The sequence below is a fragment of the Neoarius graeffei genome, chromosome 10, assembly GCF_027579695.1.
Source record: "Neoarius graeffei isolate fNeoGra1 chromosome 10, fNeoGra1.pri, whole genome shotgun sequence".
NCBI lineage: Eukaryota > Metazoa > Chordata > Actinopteri > Siluriformes > Ariidae > Neoarius > Neoarius graeffei.
In genome coordinates, this window is record NC_083578.1 from 87,460,158 (window position 1) to 87,483,422 (window position 23,265).

Genomic DNA, 23,265 nt, shown 5'->3' on the forward strand with positions numbered 1-23,265 from the left:
ACGGACCAATGACACGTCTCCAAAAGGTCCGAGATTAAAGGATATCGTTCTGAGTGACATCTGCCCGGATCATAAAGCCCTCGTCGTCTACCTCTAGAGGTGAATTCTACAAAGCGCACACAAAAACAGAACCGTTAATCCTGGTTTAAACAAACAAACAAACAAACAAACAATTGTCATCTCCTGATTGGCTTGGGATTGATGATCAGAAAATTTTCCTGATGATTATCAATATATACACTTTTTTTTAGATAGAAATAAATAGGCATATATAAAATACTAATACTTAAACCCTTAATTATCTAAGTTGCAAAGTCTTACCGCGGTATTCAGTGTCATATAATCCAAGTAAGCGCCACTAGATGGCGCTATATTAGCCTGCCTGACAATGCACAAGCTAACTTAGTAACAACTATACAAAACCTATTGTACATCGCCCCTTGTGGTCTCTGAAGTCTCCTCTTCCAGATTACTTTAAACAGAAGGCCAGATGAATGAACTGGAAAGCACACATATTAGGCATCTAATTTAAATTTCGGCTAATTTTATATCATCGATTCCGCAGAAACATATTGCTAAAATAACGTGCTGATTGATAATTGATATATTGATGACACAAATTATCTGTGGCCAGGAGTCCACTCTGGGTGGGAGGGGCATACACTCTCCCCTGACAATCACAGCAACACTAGCCAATTGTATGCATCTGCAAGCTCATGAATGCAGAAGAGGGCGGATAGCGCTTTAAGCAGAATGCGTCACGCTGCCCTGTGACACAGAATGAGCAGCAGTTTGAAAAAGATGAAAAAGTTTAAGATTTATGGGAGGAGTCTGAGCACTTTGTAATGGTCAGTAAGTTTTCTGACACGTGACTTAGCTCCTGCTATGGTAGCTATGAACAGTCGCTCTCTCACCAGCCCTCTTTTATTTTCATTTGAAGTTAAAGAGGGGGAAAAAGAAACCCTACAGCTCATTATGTTACTGAGAAACCAGAAAGAGTAACATTTATTTTCTTTATTTATTTATCCATATTATGTTAACGGCCGCAGCTGCATTTGTAGTTAAAAAAAAAAACTCGAACCCTCAGCATGTCTACTTCCCCGGTCTGTGTGTGCTCGTGTTTGTGTTTACTCACGTCTTTTAATGACATGTGGTTCTTAAAAAGAGCTTCTGACAGCCAGCAGGAGTAAAGTAGGACAACTTAAATATAGCCTGCTGGAGTAACCGGACACAGTGGAGGGAGTGGTGGTCATTCAGACACACACACACGCCAATGAAACAATGACAAAAGTGTTGTGCCGCAATGACTTCAAGAGACGCTATTAAGGGCACTGTGTGTGTGTGTGTGTGTGTGTGTGTGTGTGTGTGTGTGTGTGTGTGTGCGCTGTAACTTACTGGCGTATCTGTCAGCGCAGAGTCCCTGCATAAAACAGCAGCAACAAGTCATTAGCAATATACACCATATACACATTACATTATAAAATATACAAAATTCATGGTGAGATCAATTTCCACTAAAAAGTTAAGTCTCATTTCAATACACACCTCCTAAAATTAAAGAGAGTAATTAAAAAAAACATTAAAGAAATGAATAAATATTTATTTATTTTGTTGGTTTTCCCCCTCTCTTTTTGTGTGCGTGCGTGCGCGCGCGCATGTGTGTGTGTGGGGTGGGGGTGGGGGTGGGAAGGTGTCAAAAGTCCCTGAAGAAGAAGAAAAAAAAAAACTATATTAAAAATTACCTTTAAAAAGTTTTTTTTTTAATAAAAGCAAGTCCAAAGTACAGGACTCATTATTTATTTATTTATTTATTTATTTATTTATTGTTAGTCTTATAGGGAGCAGAATGTTTTGTCCAAGAAAATCATTAAGATGAATAAAAGGTTATATGGAGTCACTATACTTTGATGGATGGATGGAAAGAAAGAAAGAAGGGAAGGAAGGAAGGAGGAAAGGAAAGGGAGGAATACAAAGAAAAAAGATGAATAAAGTTATATGGAGTCACTATACTTCAATGGATGGAAGGAAGGAAGGAAGGAAAGAAGGAAGGAAGGAAGGAAAGGGAGGAAGACAAAGAAAAATGATGAATAAAGGTTATATGGAGTCATATACTCCAATGGATGGATGGAAAGAAAGAAGGCAAGGAAGGAGGAAAGGAAAGGGAGGAATACAAAGAAAAAAGATGAATAAAGTTATATGGAGTCACTATACTTCAATGGATGGAAGGAAGGAAGGAAGGAAAGAAGGAAGGAAGGAAGGAAGGAAGGAAGGAAGGAAGGAAGGAAGACAAAGAAAAATGATGAATAAAGGTTATATGGAGTCATATACTCCAATGGATGGATGGAAAGAAAGAAGGCAAGGAAGGAGGAAAGGAAAGGGAGGAATACAAAGAAAAAAGATGAATAAAGTTATATGGAGTCACTATACTTTAATGGATGGATGGATGGATGGAAGGAAGGAAGGAAGGAAGGAAGGAAGGAAGGAAAGGGAGGAAGACAAAGAAAAATGATGAATAAAGGTTATATGGAGTCATATACTCCAATGGATGGATGGAAAGAAAGAAGGCAAGGAAGGGTGGAAGGGGGAAAGGGGGAGGGAGGAAGGAAGGAAGAAAAGAAAGGGAAGGAGAGAGGAAATAGGAAAGCGGAAATGAAAGGGGGGAGGGAGGAAGAAAGGAAAGGGAGATGAAGAAAAAATTGGATCAGTCTAATAAAAGAAAAAAAACTAATGTTGTATGTTTTTGAATCGGTGACTTGCTATGGAATATATTTATTTAATTTACTTACTTACAATTATGGTCTGTTTAAATAAATGGTGTAAGGACCGTGTGTGTGCGTGCGTGCGCGTGTGTGTGTGTGTCGCTCACGTGAAGTCTGGTTCTTTGTCCTTCTTGCCCAGTCCAGGGATCCTGAACGCTTTTGTTCGGCTTTTCTTGTTATTGTCGGGTGCTTGAGTAGACAGGAACTCCTCAAAACCCACAGGGCCTGGCCAAAACACACACACCGTTTCCACAATGACACACACTTCAGGTCCTGCTACGCCTCTGCAGTCTAGACTGAAAACTATTTTGTGTGTAAAATATGTATAACTGTTTATAAACCAGGGAATCTAATGTACACCCTTTTACCTTCTATTTGTTAAATATATCTTATGCAGAACCAGCGTTACATTTTATTGCCTGTTTAGACAGAAACATGACTGATGACTATAGTGCATCTACATCCAGATCTAAACAGGTGTGCGGTACCTGGCCGGTCTTTCCCAGTGCCCTTCTGCTCAGTAAACTTCTGAATCAGACTCCTGACTCCAATGTTTTCCACGTTCTGCTTGAACTCCTCATAAACCTGAGCACAGAGGAGGAGGTGGTCACACACGAGCTGAACCATAAAAATCCAACTGAAATCTCAGTCAATCATCAATCAGGAGTCCTCACCTGTCCCACTTGGACATGTGTGTCCTCTATGGAGTGCGAGTAAGACTTGATCAGCTGCTTCATCTTCCGTAAGTGGTCCTCCTCGATGTCCTGGAACTTCTGCATGTTCAGAGTGCAGAGACGGCAATGACGGGGATTTAAAACGGACATGAAGTGGAAGAATACTGCATTCCCTTCATACAGCTCATCTCCTCTCTTTCAAATTTTAATTTTAAAAATGGTTCATGTTAAACCTGTTAGAAAATCTGCTGAGAGCTGATTGGACCACGTATATCCATTCTCTACAAATCCGAAGTCACAAACTGACTCGGTCCGATTTAGTTTAGTTTGCAGAACGAATCAAACACAGAAGGTTATAAGAACGCAAGAGCGTTGCTTCATGCTCCTGGTATTAAGTCTGGAAAATAAATCAACAGTGTACTGTGTTACTATTACAGAGTTACTCAGGGCTGAACATTAACGGTTGTCCGACTGTCCAGGACAACTGCACGTTTGGTCCGGACAAGTCAAATCCGCATCTGCCTGTCCAACGGGACGAGTCGAATATTTGCTGAAAATCATTTTTATAGTAATTATTTAAGAGTTACATCAATAAAGTTCCAACAAAGCTAGTTCAAATCCATCAGTGATCCGGCCGTGTTATTGTTTGCGAAATTCCAGGGTGCGTGTGTAAAAATAACCACGCCGTGATATCTAATTATAGATTATTAGACTTCATAAAAATTGGAGAAACGACAAACAAACCCCTCGATAAAATAAATATCTGTGATGAATCTTCATTTCATTCGGAAGTTCATTGTATTTTTCTTTCGTATGATTCACATTAACCATCACAAATGTCGTAAAATATTTTGCGGGAATTTTACGCCAGTGCCGAACTCATTTACAGTTTCTTTTCATTCATGGCGTGATTCTGTCCCCCTTATCATATCCAACTCATTTTCATTTCTTTAAATTAATTTATACTTCAAGTTTTACTGGATTAATCATGATTTAACTTTATTTCCTTCAGAAGTTTTGAATTTGCGTGAGTCTAACTCTTAAAACTGTGGGTTAGAACAACACACGCACCATAATGGGGCTTTGGATAGTTTTTGTTTACTGTTACAATTAAAGTTTGTTTTATCGAAAAATCATAAATCATTAAAGCATAATAATGATCATAACTATACCTGCTTTTTGATAACTTTTTTAACCACTTTTTCACTGAACTAGTAAATACATAGAAATAAAAAGGTTATGGTCAGGACGAGTGAAAAATCTTCCCGCTTGTCTGACTGGATTAAAAAGTTAATGTCGAGCTCTGAGACTGTAACCAATCTGTAGATTATTTTCCAACATCATCATCCTGAAGTCTTTAATTCCTCTTGCAGCACAGCAAATTTGCCAGCAATTACTTTTTTTTAATTAATTTACAAACATGCTATACATTTTATCCATTTATAAGTACAATTAACATTGTGGATTAATGTTTTCCCTCACCAGCCTTTTTTTTTTTTTTATAGCGTAAAAAACATAGCATAAAAGGACTGAAACTGGAGACTCCTTCCTTAAAATGTTAAACAACTCCGTACAGAAAATTTCGCCATATTGACAAACATTTCTCTTCGTTAAGCAATTCATATGTGACGCCTCACCGAATCCAGGGACACGTCGGCCGAAACGAATCCGAGATAATCGCAAAAGCAGCATTTTTTTTTAAATTTGTGATTTTTGTTTTTTTCCATCATGTGCAAGTTGAGATCTTGAAGAATGCAATTAGTATTTCAGATAATAGATTGTTTTTGTTGGAAAAGCATACAATTTTTGTTGCAAATTGTCTCGTTTTTGTCAGGACTGTAGCCTGCTGGGGGGTGTGGGTAAATTACCATATGGGCCATTCACATGATGATTTAAGTCTTTTGTTTTTTTTTTCCGCGAATCAGCTGCATGATGCGAGCTGAGCTCGTGGCTACTTAAGCTGCATACAGGCGTGTGATTTCACTATGGAATGAGCAAGCTAAACAGAGCACAGAGGAGCTGAAACACCGCGAAGCAAACAGACACACGGTATTTACATCGGAGATAACCATTTCTAGCAAAAAAAAAAACCCAACCTCGTTTTCCAGATTGAATGGAATACTTGAATGATCAGATGATACACGGACCGTTCTAGGATTACATTCCATCGGAGGCATTGGTGTGTGCAAGGCGCCGTTTCTCTTTCTGATGGGGTAAGTTTATTAATCTAAGGCTGTGTGGTTATTTTTGCATGTAACGGAGAGTGTTGTGGTTTGGTTAAGCCTAGGTCACAACCGGACGTACGATTTTTTGGCCGTGCGATTTTTGGGGTTTCCCAAATCGCTGCGTTTTTTTTTTTTGTTCACGGAGAAAGACGCGCGTTGGCCGTAAGTTTGTCTTGCAACCTGAAAAAAACGTAAGCGCCCGTAGAGTTTGTTTGACATGACAAAGAACCTCTGCGGCCGGTCTGCGGCTCGAAAATCAGCACATCATGCGCGCTCTCTCGTGCGTTTCTTGCGGTTTTTGTGTGTAGACCGGCCGTAGGAGCACGTACAGCCAGTTGTGACTGAGGCTTTACATGAAACTAGTGTTGTGTTACTTGTGTCATCATTGTGCTTGCTATCTTTCTTACGGTGTGAGTAATTTTTCAACCACAAAACGTTAAAGTATACTTTAGGACTTATTTTTGTACTTAATTGTTTTGGGCATACTTTGCATGGAAGGAAAATTGACGTGGTGATCTTTGTTTACATGAAAGAAGTATTGTGCTAGCTAGTAGGGGGTAGGGCTTTCCTTAATATCATGCAAATGAGCACCATTATGTGCCCGCCCTGCACCCAGAGTAGCCGAGATGGAAAACTTTGAGGGCGATTTTCTCCCTTTTCTGTTTTAAGAGGTATACACTTTCAAAAGGCCACACATTCTTCAAATATTGTCAGATCTCCACATGGAAGGCATCATTGGAAAGCTTAGAAACTGTACTTTCTGAATCTGTCAATAACTCAAAATGCCCCCGGGCCGACATGTGTCCCTGGATTCTGTTTTCTGACACATATATTACTCATCTTGTCCATGCAGATCATTCGCTGTTGCTATAGAAACAATAACATTCAAACGAACAAAAAAAAAAAAGTTTACGACCAGATTCGAGAATTTAACAGTACTGTGGTATGATAAAATAAAGAACTAGAAAAGCACTCGGAGAGCGCAGACCTCCGCCAAGAATCCTTTAATCCAGAAGGTGATCTGGATCACCGCCAAAATTTAATGGATTGTTACTTGTGCCCAGTCACACCTCTGGAAAAAAAAATTTCAGAGCAATCTGTTCATTACTTTTTCCGTAATGTTGCTAACAGACAAACCAACAAACAAACCAACGCTACCGAAAACATAACCTCCTTGGCGGAGGTAAAGATTACGGCTCTGTTCTTTCATTTTAGTTGTTTACTGTTGATCTGTGGTTGATGAGAAACGAGTTTAACTCTGTTTTACTTCTGGGTTCTGCTTGATGCATTTACGGGGGAAAAAGAAAAGAAAAAAAGAAAAGCAAACCATAAAAAAAAAAAAAAAAAAAGACTATGAAACAAAACAATAAAGAATACAGACTCGAGGAGTTCGGAAACTGCGACTGCAATGTGCAGCAGCTTTGCAACAAGTTCTGTACTAAGATAAAAGGATCAGCCGCCTTTGAAGTTTTACTATAGCTGTCGAAACCAGAATTAAAAATCTGCAGTTTTCTCCGACTCATTTACAGCCTGCTACTACATGACCTATAAAACTCATGTAAAAGGGCTGATTTTTGCTGAGCTCTCACAAGCGCTGGGTAGATGTTCATGTTTGTCACGCACACCAGCACGAAGATGTGTTTTGACTCCCACCCTCCAGGATGCACAGACATCACGGTGTCGCACTTGAGTTTAAGGTCAACACGCAATTTTAAAGGTCCCATGGCATGAAATTTTCACTTTCTGAGGTTTTTTAACGTTAAAATGAGTTCCTCTGACCTTCTTAAGTCACCCCAGTGGCTAGAAATTTCATAATGTGTAAACCAAACTATGCCCAACATTTGAGAATGGCGCGTCAAAACGGCACGTTGATAAACTCTTCCCTTTACTACGTCAGCAAGGGAGATGATCCCCACGCCCCCCCTCTGGATTCCCACCCACTGTATGGATTGCCCCGCCCAGTTGTAGTGAGGAGACCATAGAGGACACAACAACATGGCATCACCTAAGCGAGCGAAACATGGAAATTGCGTTGTACATGGATGTGACAACACAGAAAGGAGTCTGTTTTTACTGCCGACGGGAGAGCCCCTGAAGACGCAGTGGCTTAATTTTATTTACTTCAATAATACGCCGTCGAGTCTACCTAAGACGGTGTATGTTTGTCGGAAGCATTTTCCTGATGAATGTTTCCACAACTTGGGACAGTACAGGGCAGGTTTTGCACATCAACGGTCACTGAAGCCTGGGTCCGTACCAAGCATCCCTGCCGCATCAGCCACAAACACCGAACAAGTAAGTGTATAACTGGTCGTTTTGCTGCGTTTTAAAATCGGTGCGTTAGCCTAGCAATGGCTACATTAGCTGTGCAGCTAACCGCTTCCTGCAGTTAGCCAGGTACTCTGCGCTACAAAACTAAAAAGCATGCAGCATGCTCTGTTAAACTGAGTTTAGTCTGGAAATTGACTGTAACTTATGAGCTTATGTTTGACTATTGCTCCGCAATGCATGTCTTCTGTTGGATAAACGATATGTTGCTGTAGTTGCTGCTTCTATCCTCTTTGGTTATGGAGTGCGTGTTCAAGCCTAGGGTATTATACATTCGTAAACTACCACTCCGAACACTCTCACTCTCTGTTCTCTGTGTCACGTTGAGTTTACGAAAGGAGTCCGAGGGAGAACGGGGTTTTGTCTTAGCAGCGTGGCTACAGGCGCTGATAGCAGCGAGTATGTGTGTGTGCAGCTTGGTCAAGCCCCTCCCCCATGGCCCGCCCCCACCCTCTACCCTTCCCCGCCTCCTGCTTCTCATTAGCAAAACGACGCACTGGGAAAAGCGCTGAAATGGGGCTTTCTCCCAGGAGGCTATATTTACGTGCCGAGGGTTCATTTCGAGAAAGGCTGTGGATATAACATCCGGAAACCTCCATGAGCCCGTTTAAAGCATCAACAAACCACCATGCCATGGGACCTTTAAAAAATTTTTTTTTTTTTTATACAATAAGCTACTAATGAAAATTTTATTTAAAAGCACAAATGATCAAAATAAAACATTAGTTTAACTGTTAAATAATAAAAAGGTTTAATAATTAATACTACAGTTTAATATTAAAAATATCTTACTGTTACAGTATAATTGTTAACATTAAAGTTTAAAGCAGATACGCAGAGCCATGGCCTCACTTTCGTTTATAAATGCCTTGAGACCTCAAGAAACGGCACAGGAATAGTTTTAAACGTCAGCAATAAATCTAATACACACTACTGTTCAAAAGTTTGGGGTCACCCAGACAATTTTGTGTTTTCCATGAAAAGTCACACTTTTATTTACCACCATAAGTTGTAAAATGAATAGAAAATATAGTCAAGACATTTTTCTGGCCATTTTGAGCATTTAATCGACCCCACAAATGTGATGCTCCAGAAACTCAATCTGCTCAAAGGAAGGTCAGTTTTATAGCTTCTCTAAAGAGCTCAACTGTTTTCAGCTGTGCTAACATGATTGTACAAGGGTTTTCTAATCATCCATTAGCCTTCTGAGGCAATGAGCAAACGCATTGTACCATTAGAACACTGGAGTGAGAGTTGCTGGAAATGGGCCTCTATACACCTATGGAGATATTGCACCAAAAACCAGACATTTGCAGCTAGAATAGTCATTTAGCACATTAGCAATGTATAGAGTGGATTTCTGATTAGTTTAAAGTGATCTTCATTGAAAAGAACAGTGCTTTTCTTTCAAAAATAAGGACATTTCAAAGTGACCCCAAACTTTTGAACGGTAGTGTAGTATTTTTTACGATTAAAGTGATTTATATAGGTAGCGGTCTGAGTGAATGACCTTGACGTCTGCAACGTCACAGCAGGAAGTCTATCGGTCTCATCGCCATTTCCGCTATACTAAAACGCAGAGCTGACTGCAACTCCGATCCTCCATTTTGAGCTAATTTATCGCCATGCCACATACAGTGCCTTGAAAAAGTATTCATACCCCTTGAACTTTTTCACATTTTTCCACCTTACAACCACGAACTTAAAAGTTTATTGAGATTTTATGTGATAGACCAACACAGAGTAGCACATAATTGTGAAGTGAAACGAAAATGATAAATGGTCTTCAAAATTTTAAACAAATAAAAATCTGAAAAATGTGGTGTGCATTAGTATTCAGCCCCCTGTACTCTGATACCTCTAAATACAATCCAGTGCAATCAATTGCCTTCAGAAGTCATCTAATTAGTTAATAGAGTCCTACTGTGTGTAATTTACTCTCAGCATAAATACACTTGTTCTGTGAAGGCCTCAGTGGTTTGTTAGAGAACACTGAAGAACAAACAGCATCATGAAGACCAAAGAACTCACCAGACAGGTCAGGGATAAAGTTCTGGAGAAGTTTAAAGCAGGGTTAGGTTATAAAAAAAAATATCCCAAGCTCTGAAGATCTCAAGAAGCACTGTTCAATCCATCATTCAAAAATGGAAAAAGTATGGCACAACTGCAAACCTACCAAGACATGGCCGTCCACCTAAACTGACAGAGCGAGCAAGGACAGCACTGGTCAGAGAAGCAGCCAAGAGGCCCATGATCACTCTGGAGGAGCTGCAGAAATCCACAGCTCAGGTGGGAGAATCTGTGCACAGGACAACTATAAGTCGTACACTCCACAAATCTGGCCTTTTTGGAAGAGTGGCAAGAAGAAAGCTATTGTTGAAAGACAGGCATAAGAAGCCATGTAAGGGACACAGAAAACATGTGGAAGAAGGTGCTTGAGACCAAAGTTGAACTTTTTGGCCTAAATGCAAAGCGCTATGTGTGGCGGAAAACTAACACTGCTCATCACCCTGCACACACCATCCCCACTGTGAAACATGGTGGTGGCAGCATCATGCTATGGGGATGCTTTTCTTCAGCAGGGACAGGGAAGCTGGTCAGAGTTGATGGGAAGATGGATGGAGCTAAATACAGGGCAATCCTGGAAGAAAACCTGTTGGAGGCTGCAAAAGACTTGAGACTGGGAAGGAGATTCACCTTCCAGCAAAACAATGACCCTAAACATACAGCCAGAGCTACAATGGAATGGTTTAGATCAAAGAATATTCATGTGTTAGAATGGCCCAGTCAAAGTCCAGACCTAAATCCCATTGAGCATCTGTGGCAAGACTTGAAAACTGCTGTTCACAGACGCTCTCCATCCAATCTGGCTGAGCTTGAGCTATTTTGTAAAGAAGAATGGGCAAAAATTTCAGTGTCTAGATGTGCAAAGCTGGTAGAGACATACCACAAAAGACTTGCAGCTGTAATTGTAGCAAAAGGTGGCTCTACAAAGTATTGACGCAGGGGGGCTGAATACTAATGCACACCACATTTTTTCAGATTTTTATTTGTTTAAAATTTTGAAGACCATTTATCATTTTCATTTCACTTCACAATTATGTGCTACTCTGTGTTGGTCTATCACATAAAATCTCAATTAAAAACTTAAGTTCGTGGTTGTAAGGTGGAAAAATGTGAAAAAGTTCAACGGGAATGAATACTTTTTCAAGGTACTGTAGATGTGTTGCTGGCGGGTGCAGCAACATGACAGAAGGTGGATTTACGTTGCATTCATGGCCCAAGAATGTTCAAACTGCAAAGATTTGGACGCGTTTTGTGAGAAGTTCACGGGCACATTGGGCGCCTACGAAGTGGTCTCTCCTCTGCTCTGCACATTTTACTGAAGACTCGTACGAGAACTCTGATCTGTTGAGGAGCGTTGGCTATAAGCCTGTACTGAAAGAGGGTGCAGTACCAACAATTAAAGGAAATGAAAACTACAAGAAAAGGAAAGTAAGTTCAGGTGCACCAGTTCTCCCGGAGTGTGAGCCAAGGGTTGTTGGTAAAACCCAGGACGGAACAGGATATATCGCTCAGGCAGTGACTTCCCCGCGGTTGTTGCTAAAACCAGTGACGTCCCGTCCCGTGTTTTAGTAATTGCCTGAGCCAAGCAGTAATGGCGGAGTACTCAGTATGGAGAATGAGTGGAGCAGCCGTCTGATTTCTCCGCTGGATATTGCTGCCATCTCGCCCTTACGTGGAAGAAGGAAATGAACGGAGAACTGAATGAACAACTGAAAGTCAGATTGCTTCAAAACAAATTGGCCACAAGGTCGGCCTTCAAGAAGCGAGAACACAGACGGGTAAGCGCCGACTCTCATTTGGATACAAAACAACAAAAACACTCGTTGTTTACCTGCATTTAGATTAGTACATGTAACTTGCATTGTGTGTTTAAGTTAGCGGTATAAGATTATTTAATTTGCTTCAGAACGTGATTGTCTCAGTTCATCTGATTATTTAATTAGCCTTTTAAGTTTTATCAGTGAAAATGCATGCATGTACATGTATGTTGCATAAGTTATAACACCCATCCTGTTTTAATGAGAGTCAAAACACAAATCAGTGAAGTCAAATCAGTCTTAGTTGAGCGAGTCGGTAATGCTATTTCTTACTTTCACCATAAATTTTTATTGATATGACTTTGGTCTATTGCTGTAAAAGGCCTCGGCCTTAAAACCGGTTCCCGCAGTGACGTCACGCGCTCAGGGCTGGCTGGCTCAGTGGGGCAACTCCAATGCCAACTTTGCTGTCGATTTTAACCAGGGCTTTGAACCGGTTCAAGGAACGAAAACCGGGAACTTTTTCTATTTCACATGGAACAGAAACGAAACCAGAAACTTTATTATTTTTTATGTTCCGGAACAGAAACGCTTATTAAAAATAATGGTAACCGGTTAATACTGGTTTTTATTTCGTTCCTCAAAGTTTCCGTAGCCTACAAATAAAGTCATTCTTCTCCTGCGCAAGTTTCTATGACCCGCTGGGGTTCACTTCCTGTGTGACGTTCGCTGACTGAATGGAGAGAGCGGGAAGGTGGACTACTATCACGTCTCCACGTGATAAGTGAGTAAGTGCATTACTGAGTGTCTGAGCAAAGAAGAGCCTGAACGTTGCAACCTCCCTATTGGCTGTTTGTAAAAATGTATCAATTGTTGCCCTTCCCACGGGAATCATCGCGGGCTCGAGAGACGAGACCTGACGAGTTAGTTCGTTGGTAGCAGAACAAAATGTCTGGACACAAATCGGGTTTTCAGAAAAGGAAAGAAAATAAACGGAGGGTCGAAAATACAAAAAAGGAGGCAGAAAATGCAAAACGAGTTTTAAGGTAGGACAAATGGTTACTTTTCTGAGGCAGCCCGCCGTGGCTGCAGGCTTTCAGTTGTTTCATTGAATGGTTAGTTTTCTGAGGCAGCCCGCCATGGCTGCCTGCAGGCTTATTTATTATAGCCCATTTAGTTAAAATAGTTGATCTAAAATGTTTATAGTTATGTGATGGTTGCGCGATGTTGCACCCGGGTCCAGATTAGGGCAGAACCGGCCCTGGCTACATTTCAGGTGTAGTTTGTTTTATGTATGTATGTACTTGCATAGATGTGTACTTGGTCTTCCAATATGGCGCCTAACAAAATCTTGCGGCGCGGTGACGTCATGCGGTAGCCCTCTATAGGGCCTGACTAGCCTTTGGTAACACACTAAACGAATTATCTTTCATTTTTGGCACTTTTTCTGTTTGTGTAGATGGGAAGACATACTGAGAATCCAAATCGCCAACATTTGAAATAATTGTTTTGAATTATTTCTTGTCTTATTTAATGAAGGTTGTAATAGAATTAGCCTACATTTGGCTTAAGCTGGATGAGACAGAGACATAATTTTATAGCCATTTGTTAAACAGGGAACATAATTAACCGTTCCGGGAACGAAATGTTTTTGTTCTAACCGGTTCGGGAACGTCTATTTAATGGTGGAACCCAAAACCGGAAACGTTAAAATTCCGTTTCTGTTCGGAACGAACCAATAGGAAAAAAATTCTGGTTCAAAGCCCTGATTTTAACTCTCAAATCTATATTTTTATTTCCATTTATGCAGCATACAAGAGTCAAGGATGGAGATACTATCCACTCAGAAATGTATTTAAAAATAAAGGCTCTGCGTACCTGCTTTAAGTGTTACTATTAGTTTACAGCATTAAAGTTTAGGTCTTAAATGTTACAGTTTAATATTAAAGCTCGTGCTACTTTTGTAGTTTAATCACTTACCAGTTTAACAATATACAACTGTATAATTATTACAGTAATTGTTGATGTTACAGTACAATCGTAATAACACTACACTTTAAATGTTAAAATTAGTTTTATATTGCAGTTTAATTGTTGAACTTAAACTGTCATACCTATGAAACTCATTATTAACATTGCAGTTTTATATTAAAGTATAATTGTTAATATTACAGTTTAATGTTTAAATAATATTGACTGGCGTTGAGTGGTCCATCAGATCTATTCCATTCAGCTAGCATGATACTGAACGAGTCAAAGACGAGTAACTGAATGGAATATGTCTGATAGACCACGAAAAAAAGCCAGCCATTATTATTATTATTATTATAATACATACACATTCCTTTTGGGTGTTCAATGCATCTTTCTCTTTCAAAATTCTCTTAAAATATTCTGTATTTAACGAAACTAACCTGGTGGCCATGTTTGTTTACTAATAGTCACAGTCGCTCGCTAGTGCGGAAGCTTTATGTCTCCGACGTGTGACGTCATGTTGTCTTGACAACCATGCAATATTGTAAACCACATTCAACGCTCATTCTCCATTGGCTAGAGTGACGTAATACACGTAGCATAAGCGATATGCTAGCAATATTGCATGCTATCGAAGCAAATGAATGAAACCGGCTAGAAGGGAATAAAATGTTTTCATTCCATCGAAAAAAAGTGTCCTGTATGTATAATAATAAACATAGAAACGAGTGTTTTACTGGGAAATACGCCACTTGTATTTTCATCCGAGCTCCATCCAGGACATGGAGAACCAAAACCGTGACATAAATCTCTGTGTCAGTCGTAAGGAAATCGATGAATTGTTTTGATAAATTTGGGGACTTTTTGTTTGTGAATGTGTCAATATTAGAAAAAGAAAATCAGGTTGGCTTGAAGATATGAAGTTTATCTTCTCGTGTTGAAAAACTCGCATTTTTCAAACGAAATACATCACGGATCTGAGTGACATAATTCCTGATATTTCACTCCGATGACGTCACTACCAGTGTTTTCCCGCTGACTAGATGCGCGTTGTCAAAATGGCAAACCAGTTCAAAATTAAAATTCTTTTGACTAACTTGTGCATTTTTTTTTGTGGGTGTGTCCATATGACAGAACATTACACGATGGCGCAAAGATATGAAGCTTATCTTCTTGTGTTGAAAAACATGTTCACTACTCGATAGGGTGCATCAGTTGACCCCTAAAAATGAAAAGTTCCTCCGAGCATGATGCATTTTTGTTTTTATGTTCCTTTTGGTAAGAAAACGCACTGGGTGAAATATTTTGACAAAATTCAAAAGTTTAATGGCAGCACCAGGAGCTCAAAGTTATGGAAAAAGCTGCTATTTTATGACTTTTATGACAAAATTTCAATCACTTTTCATGAAACCTGATGGCAGCTTATAGAGTATACCAAATATCTTAGATACACATTTTTAGTACATATTCTAAATATATTCTCAAGCACAGTTTGAGTTTTAGCTGTTCATTGAATCATTGTTCAACTACTTTTAAACAATACAAATGTATTATGAATCACATTAATGCTTCTCAATCCCTTGCAAAGGTTCTTAACATGATCTCTGGCTCACAAGAAATCAGTAAATGGAGTCCAACATTGTGATTCAAACCTTACGCGAAAACATAAAATAAGCGTTTTTTGGCAAAAAATGAACCTCATGGTGCCACCATTAGACTTTTGAATATGGTCAAAAAATTTTACAGGATGTCTTTATTGGTGAAAAGGAACAGCCAAACAAAAATGCATCAGATTTTATGAAAGTGAGGCCAACTGATGCAGCCTACTATTCAAAGATTTGCGCACACAATCTTGTAATATCCTCTATATAATTGTTAATATTACAGTTTAACACTACAGTTTAATTGTTAATATTACAGTTGACCATTAATATAAGTGTATAATTGTTAGTTTATTGTAATTGTTAACATTACAGCACAATAGTAATAACACTGATTTAAATATTAAAATTACAGTTTGATATTAAAGTTTAATAACATTAATTAAAGCTCCAGTTTAGTATTAAAGTGTTAATGTTACAGTTTCATATTGCAGATTAATTATTAACAGTAAAGTATAATATTACAGTTTAATTATTACTACAGCTCAATACTTATGTTAATATTAATTGTAAACTTGTACATTAAATTTATGGAGCTGCTCTTTAACGCGATGAGGAGGTGAATTATGAATCTCTGTGGCTGCTTTTCCTGCTCATCCAACATGCTGTGTGTGTGTGTCTGTGTTTTTCTTCACAGAATGGTGTTAATTCTATTCTGTCACGATGATTTATGATGTACTGCATCGCTGGCATGGGACGAGACATCCTGCAGCTCCCCGGGCTCTGCCTCGAACACTAGCTATCTGAGGCCATCTTTAAATAGAGAACGCTTCCAAGCTCCCGAGAATTGAAGTTCTTTTAACAAGACCTTAAGTAATCTGATCTTAGTAGAAAGATCAGAGGGGCCTCTGGATTTTGTTTCTTTTATTAACTGTAAATGAACGTTGAGAATACTAGTTTTAGAAACTGCAGGGCTTCTGGTAAAAGTAGTTTTAAAGGATGTCACTGAGCAAATGTTTTTTAGAAAAGATGTTTTTGAAAGCTACTTTTGGAATAAAAAAACAGCTTTATGGTCTCCAATTGAGAGCAAAAAATATTTATAAATGAGCCTCGGCACTACAATAACCAGTTTTAAAGACGCCCTCCGGTTTTACTTGGGGGCTGCATGAACAAAAGCTCAGAGGCTGCAACGTCAAATAAAGTAGTTACAGAAGAGCTTATACGTTATAAAAATGTTTTCACAGGGCTGCTACATTATGAAACAAGAGTGTATGTACTTCAACATTACAGAACGTCATGAAAAAGCAAATCTCAGAAGGACCTCTACGTTACAAAAAGGCGTTTTAGATGGGCTTCCACATTAAAAATATAAAAAGTCAAAAAAAAAAAAAAAGCCTTTACATTGTGATAAACTAGTATTCAATGGACTTTTACATTACAACAAGTAGTTTTAAAAGGGATTCTACTTTACTACAAGTTTTAAATGGATGTTTCAATTAATAAAAGTGATTTTCAAAAGGGGTTCTACATTATACAAGTTTTAAATAGGCTTCTATTTTCGATGGTTTTCTGCTCTACGAGACTAGTTTTAGGGGGTTTGTACAAAATGTAAAAGTAGTTCTCAGTGGGCTTCTATTTTAATGAAAAAGCTTTAAATGGGCTGCAAAGTTTTAGATCGGCATCTACATTATGAAACATTTGTTTTAAATGGTCTAAAAAAAAAAAAAAAAAGAAAAAAAAAAAAAACACAGCAGTTTGAGGAACCCCAACATAAAAGTAATTTTAGAGGAACCCCAACATAAAGCACTTTAAGAAGAACCCCAATATTAAAAAAAGCAGTTTTAGGGGAACCCCAACATAAAAAAGCAGTTTTAGGGGAACCCCAACATAAAACACTTTAGAAGAACCCCCAACATTAAAAAAAGCAGTTTTAGAGGAACCCCAACATAAAATAAGCAGTTTTAGGGGAACCCCAACATAAATCACTTTAGAAGAACCCCCAACATAAAAAAAGCAGTTTTAAAGGAACCTCAACATAAAAGAAGCAGTTTTAAAGGAACCTCAACATAAAAGAAGCAGTTTTAGGGGAATCCCAACATGAAAAAAAGCAGTTTTAGGGGAACCCCAACATAAAGCACTTTAGAAGAACCCCCAACATAAAAAAGTAGTTTTAGAGGAACTTCAACATAAATAAATAAATAATAAAAAAGCAGTTTTAGAGGAGCCTCAACATAAATAAATAAATAAATAAATAAATAAATAAAGCAAGCAGTTTTAGAGGAACCTCAACATGTTTTTTTTAAGTTTTAGGGGAACCCCAACATAAAGCACTTTAGAAGACCCCCAACATAAAAAAGCAGTTTTAGAGGGACTTTGAGGGGCGGCACGGTGGTGTAGTGGTTAGCGCTGTCGCCTCACAGCAAGAAGGTCCTGGGTTCGAGCCCCGTGGCCGGCGAGGGCCTTTCTGTGCGGAGTTTGCATGTTCTCCCCGTGTCCGCGTGGGTTTCCTCCGGGTGCTCCGGTTTCCCCCACAGTCCAAAGACATGCAGGTTAGGTTAACTGGTGACTCTAAATTGAGCGTAGGTGTGAATGTGAGTGTGAATGGTTGTCTGTGTCTATGTGTCAGCCCTGTGATGACCTGGCGACTTGTCCAGGGTGTACCCCGCCTTTCACCCGTAGTCAGCTGGGATAGGCTCCAGCTTGCCTGCGACCCTGTAGAAGGATAAAGCGGCTAGAGATAATGAGATGAGATGAGAGGGACTTTGAAATATAATTTTAAATGAGCTAACTGATGGAGAATTTCAGAGGAGTTTCTACAATATGAAAAAAATAATTTGAGAAAGGCTTCCATGTTATGAAAGAGTAGTTTTAGAGGAGATTCTACAACAGGAAAATGTGATTTTAACTAAATTTACGATATCAAAAAGTAGTTTTAGAATGGATCCTACATTTTGAAAAAATTGCAAGGAACCTCTGGGATTTTTTTTTTTTGCCATTTTAATACTTGGAAACTTCAAAAATGTTGGAAAAGTAGCTCTGAGAATGGTCTCGGGGGAGGGGAGGAAATCTGTTGACGTACACACCTGTGCAGACTCGCTCATCTTCTGCTCAAAGTCTCCTCCAGTGCGGTTAAACTTATCTACAGATGCTGCAAACGACTCGGCCGCCTTCTTAGACTTTAGCTCAGCCTGAAAACAAGAGACAGGTCAATATAAATAACAACTCAATAAAATAATATAAATTATACATGAATGCAAGTGCACATCCTCCCTTCAGAAAAAGTAAATGTATAATTAGTTTACCGCACGACACTCACTGACCACTTTATTAGGAACACCCACACACCTGCTGTTTGATGCAGTTCTCTAATCAGCCAATCCCAGCACGATGCATAAAATCATGCAGATATAAATCAAGAGCTTCAATTAAATGTTCACAATGTTCAAACATCAGAATGGGGAAAAATTGTGATCTCCAAGTGTGACTTTCTTTCACTGTGGCATGGGTGTTGGTTCGAGTATTTCAGAAACTGCTGATCTGGGGTTTTCATACACAACAGTCTCTAGAGTTTACACAGAATGTGGTGCGAAAAACAAAAATCAAGTGTGAGTGAGTGAGTGACAGTTCTGTGGGTGGAAACAAACGCCTTGTTGATAAGAGAGGTCAGAGGAACATGGACAGATTGGGTAGAGCTTTTTTTTTTTTTTGCCAGGAAGGATATAGTAACTCATATAATCACTCTTTACAACCGTGGTGAGCTGAAAAGCATCTCAGCATGCAACAGAAAACCACATTGGGTTCCAGTCCTGCAGCCAAGAACAGGGATCTTAGAATCAACAACAAGTTCCTATTAAGGTGGCCAGTGAGTGTATATTTCTAATAATCACATCATTCTTAGATCACACGTGGAGGAGTCTTTCGAAAGCATCGCATTTTCTAACTACTGTCTGAACTTCCCAAGACTTTTTTTTTTAAATTGTCTAACAAAATATAAACAAACAGCATTATCCTAAAACACACCTTTTCCAGCTCCTTCTGAGGAGCTCCTTCTTTACGTAGCCGTTCCAGCTCTGTACATTTAGCATGATATCCTTCTCTAGCCTTCTGCAAGTGTCCGGTCTGTACCTGCAGAGCCTGAACTGCCTCCAGAGTACTCATCACCTCTTCCTTCGTCTGCCGAAACACAAGCTTTGTTAATCTAGTACGATGCACATGTAACTCAAAACAAGCTTAAATACTTTTTTTTTTTTAAAGTGTATAAACCATATAGTGGGCTGAGCGATGTAGTCTGGTATCTAGTGCTTCTTACTTGAACAGCAACAACAAAAAGAGGCCATGCCTACAAGCAACAGCTAGCAGAGGCACAATGTCTTGATTGTACAGTAAATCCAATCTGAACTATTCAGGGAGTGCCACCAAAATGTAAAAGAATGTCTTCCATTCACACCGTTACAAGTAACTTTCTAAATACCTTTTACATGTAAAAACTTTTTTTTTTCCTTTTTAAATATGTTTTACTTGGGTAAATAAATATCTTACTTTACATTAATTTCTTTTCTTTTTTTTTTTTAAACTGAAAGTTTTGCTCATTTTGTTTTGTTGAGATTGCTCAAGTTATTTGCTTCTCCATTTCTTGTCACATTTCCTCTAGTCATTTCACGTTCACACGAATACAGTGTTTCACCAATCAAACTTTTGTAATTTTTTGTGCTTGCAATTCCTTTCGTGTACAAATAGTGTTACTGAGCATAAAGGTGCAGTTTACACAATAATGAGTTGTGCAAACCTGGATAATGAAATATGAAGAGAAGAAAGAGGAAAAGGAACCTCAATATGTTAAAGAATGTTGACACTGATAGTTTTAGGGAGCTGTAGAAAGAAAAGCTTAAAAAGGCTTCCAAGTTAAAAAAAAACAAAACAAAAAAAAAACTTTTAAATTGCTAAAGCAATAGAATTGCCATAGAAATCTATATTACAAAATGTAGAGGCAATTTCACATTACTAAAGTAGTTTTTAAATGTAATTTTACATCACTAAAGTAGCTTCAGACGCAATTTCACATTACTAAAGTAGTAGCTTCAGAGGCTATTTCACATTACTAAAGTAGCTTTTAGATGTGATTTCAGATTACTAAAGTAGCTTTAAGAGGCAATTTCACATTACTAAAGTAGCTTTTAAATGTAATTTTACATCACTAAAGTAGCTTCAGACGCAATTTCACATTACTAAAGTAGTAGCTTTAGAGGCAATTTCACATTACTAAAGTAGCTTTTAGATGTGATTTCAGATTACTAAAGTAGCTTTAAGAGGCAATTTCACATTACTAAAGTAGCTTTTAAATGTAATTTTACATCACTAAAGTAGCTTCAGACGCAATTTCACATTACTAAAGTAGTAGCTTTAGAGGCAATTTCACATTACTAAAGTAGCTTTTAGATGTGATTTCAGATTACTAAAGTAGCTTTAAGAGGCAATTTCACATTACTAAAGTAGCTTTTAAATGTAATTTTACATCACTAAAGTAGCTTTAGAGGCAATTTCACATTACTAAAGTAGCTTTTAGGTGTGATTTCAGATTACTAAAGTAGCTTTAAGAGGCAATTTCACATTACTAAAGTAGCTTTTAAATGTAATTTTACATCACTAAAGTAGCTTCAGATGCAATTTCACATTACTAAAGTAGTAGCTTTAGAGGCAATTTCACATTACTGAAGTAGCTTTTAGATGTGATTTCAGATTACTAAAGTAGGTTTAAGAGGCAATTTCACATTACTAAAGTAGCTTTAGATGAGATTTCAGATTACTAAAGTAGCTTTAAGAGGCAATTTCACATTACTAAAGTAGCTTTTAAATGTAATTTTACATCACTAAAGTAGCTTTAGAGGCAATTTCACATTACTAAAGTAGTAGCTTTAGTAATGTGAAATTGCCTCTAAAGCTACTACTTTAGTAATGTGAAATTGCCTCTAAAGTAGTAGCTTTAGAGGCAATTTCACATTACTAAAGTAGCTTTTAGATGTGATTTCACATTACTAAAGTAGCTTTAAGAGGCAATTTCACATTACTAAAGTAGCTTTAGATGAGATTTCAGATTACTAAAGTAGCTTTAAGAGGCAATTTCACATTACTAAAGTAGCTTTTAAATGTAATTTTACATCACTAAAGTAGCTTTAGAGGCAATTTCACATTACTAAAGTAGTAGCTTTAGTAATGTGAAATTGCCTCTAAAGCTACTACTTTAGTAATGTGAAATTGCCTCTAAAGTAGTAGCTTTAGAGGCAATTTCACATTACTAAAGTAGCTTTTAAATGTAATTTTACATCACTAAAGTAGCTTTAGAGGCAATTTCACATTACTAAAGTAGCTTTTAGGTGTGATTTCAGATTACTAAAGTAGCTTTAAGAGGCAATTTCACATTACTAAAGTAGCTTTTAAATGTAATTTTACATCACTAAAGTAGCTTCAGATGCAATTTCACATTACTAAAGTAGTAGCTTTAGAGGCAATTTCACATTACTGAAGTAGCTTTTAGATGTGATTTCAGATTACTAAAGTAGGTTTAAGAGGCAATTTCACATTACTAAAGTAGCTTTAGATGAGATTTCAGATTACTAAAGTAGCTTTAAGAGGCAATTTCACATTACTAAAGTAGCTTTTAAATGTAATTTTACATCACTAAAGTAGCTTTAGAGGCAATTTCACATTACTAAAGTAGTAGCTTTAGTAATGTGAAATTGCCTCTAAAGCTACTACTTTAGTAATGTGAAATTGCCTCTAAAGTAGTAGCTTTAGAGGCAATTTCACATTACTAAAGTAGCTTTTAGATGTGATTTCAGATTACTAAAGTAGCTTTAAGAGGCAATTTCACATTACTAAAGTAGCTTTAGATGAGATTTCAGATTACTAAAGTAGCTTTAAGAGGCAATTTCACATTACTAAAGTAGCTTTTAAATGTAATTTTACATCACTAAAGTAGCTTTAGAGGCAATTTCACATTACTAAAGTAGTAGCTTTAGTAATGTGAAATTGCCTCTAAAGCTACTACTTTAGTAATGTGAAATTGCCTCTAAAGTAGTAGCTTTAGAGGCAATTTCACATTACTAAAGTAGCTTTTAGATGTGATTTCACATTACTAAAGTAGCTTTAGATGAGATTTCAGATTACTAAAGTAGCTTTAAGAGGCACTTTTACATTTCTAAAGTAGCTTTAGATGAGATTTTAGATTATTAAAAGTAGCTATAGATGCAATTTTACATTACTAAAAGCAGCTTTAACTGGGTTTCTTTTTGATGTAAAAAGTAGTACAAGGCGACTTGTACGTTTCAAAAAAATTATTTTAAATGTGTTTCTACATTATAAAAAGTAGTTTTTGATTATCTTATACATTACGAAAAATGTATTGAGGGGATTCTACTGTACAAAGGTTTTTGAGAAGCATCTACTTTAAGAAAAAAAACACTGTGCTTCTACATTACAAAACATTTTAATCATGAAAGTAATTTCAGAAGGGTCTCCATATTTCAGATAGTAGCTTTCAGTGGGCTTCTACATTATGAAATAAGTATTTACACCAGCATCTACACTTCAAAATGTTAACTCTTTATCCTTAAAGCAGTTGCTACAGCCACCCTTGTATATGTATATACTGTTCACCCTTAGAACATATTTACAAGAAAAAAAAAGTCTAAAGACAAGGTTTTGTTCACATCAGTTTTCTCCTTCATTATGTTGAAACAATCATGACGTATACATTTTTGAAAAGAGGGCAGGACACAGAATACAAAAATCACTCAGTTATGTTTCAACCTTTACCAACTCACAGGTAGTGTCTGAAAGGTGAGCAATACCTGTGTGAAAACCAATCTTCACATTTTGCATGA

At 37.8% G+C, this 23,265-nt stretch overlaps 1 protein-coding gene across 3 annotated transcripts in view; it reads right to left on the bottom strand.

Annotated features, from left to right (window-relative positions):
- Window positions 1–23,265, bottom strand: part of fcho1 (FCH and mu domain containing endocytic adaptor 1) — a 112,963-nt gene that overhangs the window by 18,420 nt on the left and 71,278 nt on the right. For all 3 annotated transcript variants that reach the window (XM_060932533.1, XM_060932531.1, XM_060932532.1), the window contains exons 6-12: window positions 19,406–19,558; window positions 18,469–18,573; window positions 3,434–3,532; window positions 3,248–3,344; window positions 2,867–2,984; window positions 1,396–1,420; window positions 46–106 (exon numbers count right to left, since the gene is read on the bottom strand). In XM_060932533.1, the coding sequence (XP_060788516.1) occupies window positions 46–106; window positions 1,396–1,420; window positions 2,867–2,984; window positions 3,248–3,344; window positions 3,434–3,532; window positions 18,469–18,573; window positions 19,406–19,558 (658 nt within the window). The remainder of the gene's footprint in view (window positions 1–45; window positions 107–1,395; window positions 1,421–2,866; window positions 2,985–3,247; window positions 3,345–3,433; window positions 3,533–18,468; window positions 18,574–19,405; window positions 19,559–23,265) is intronic.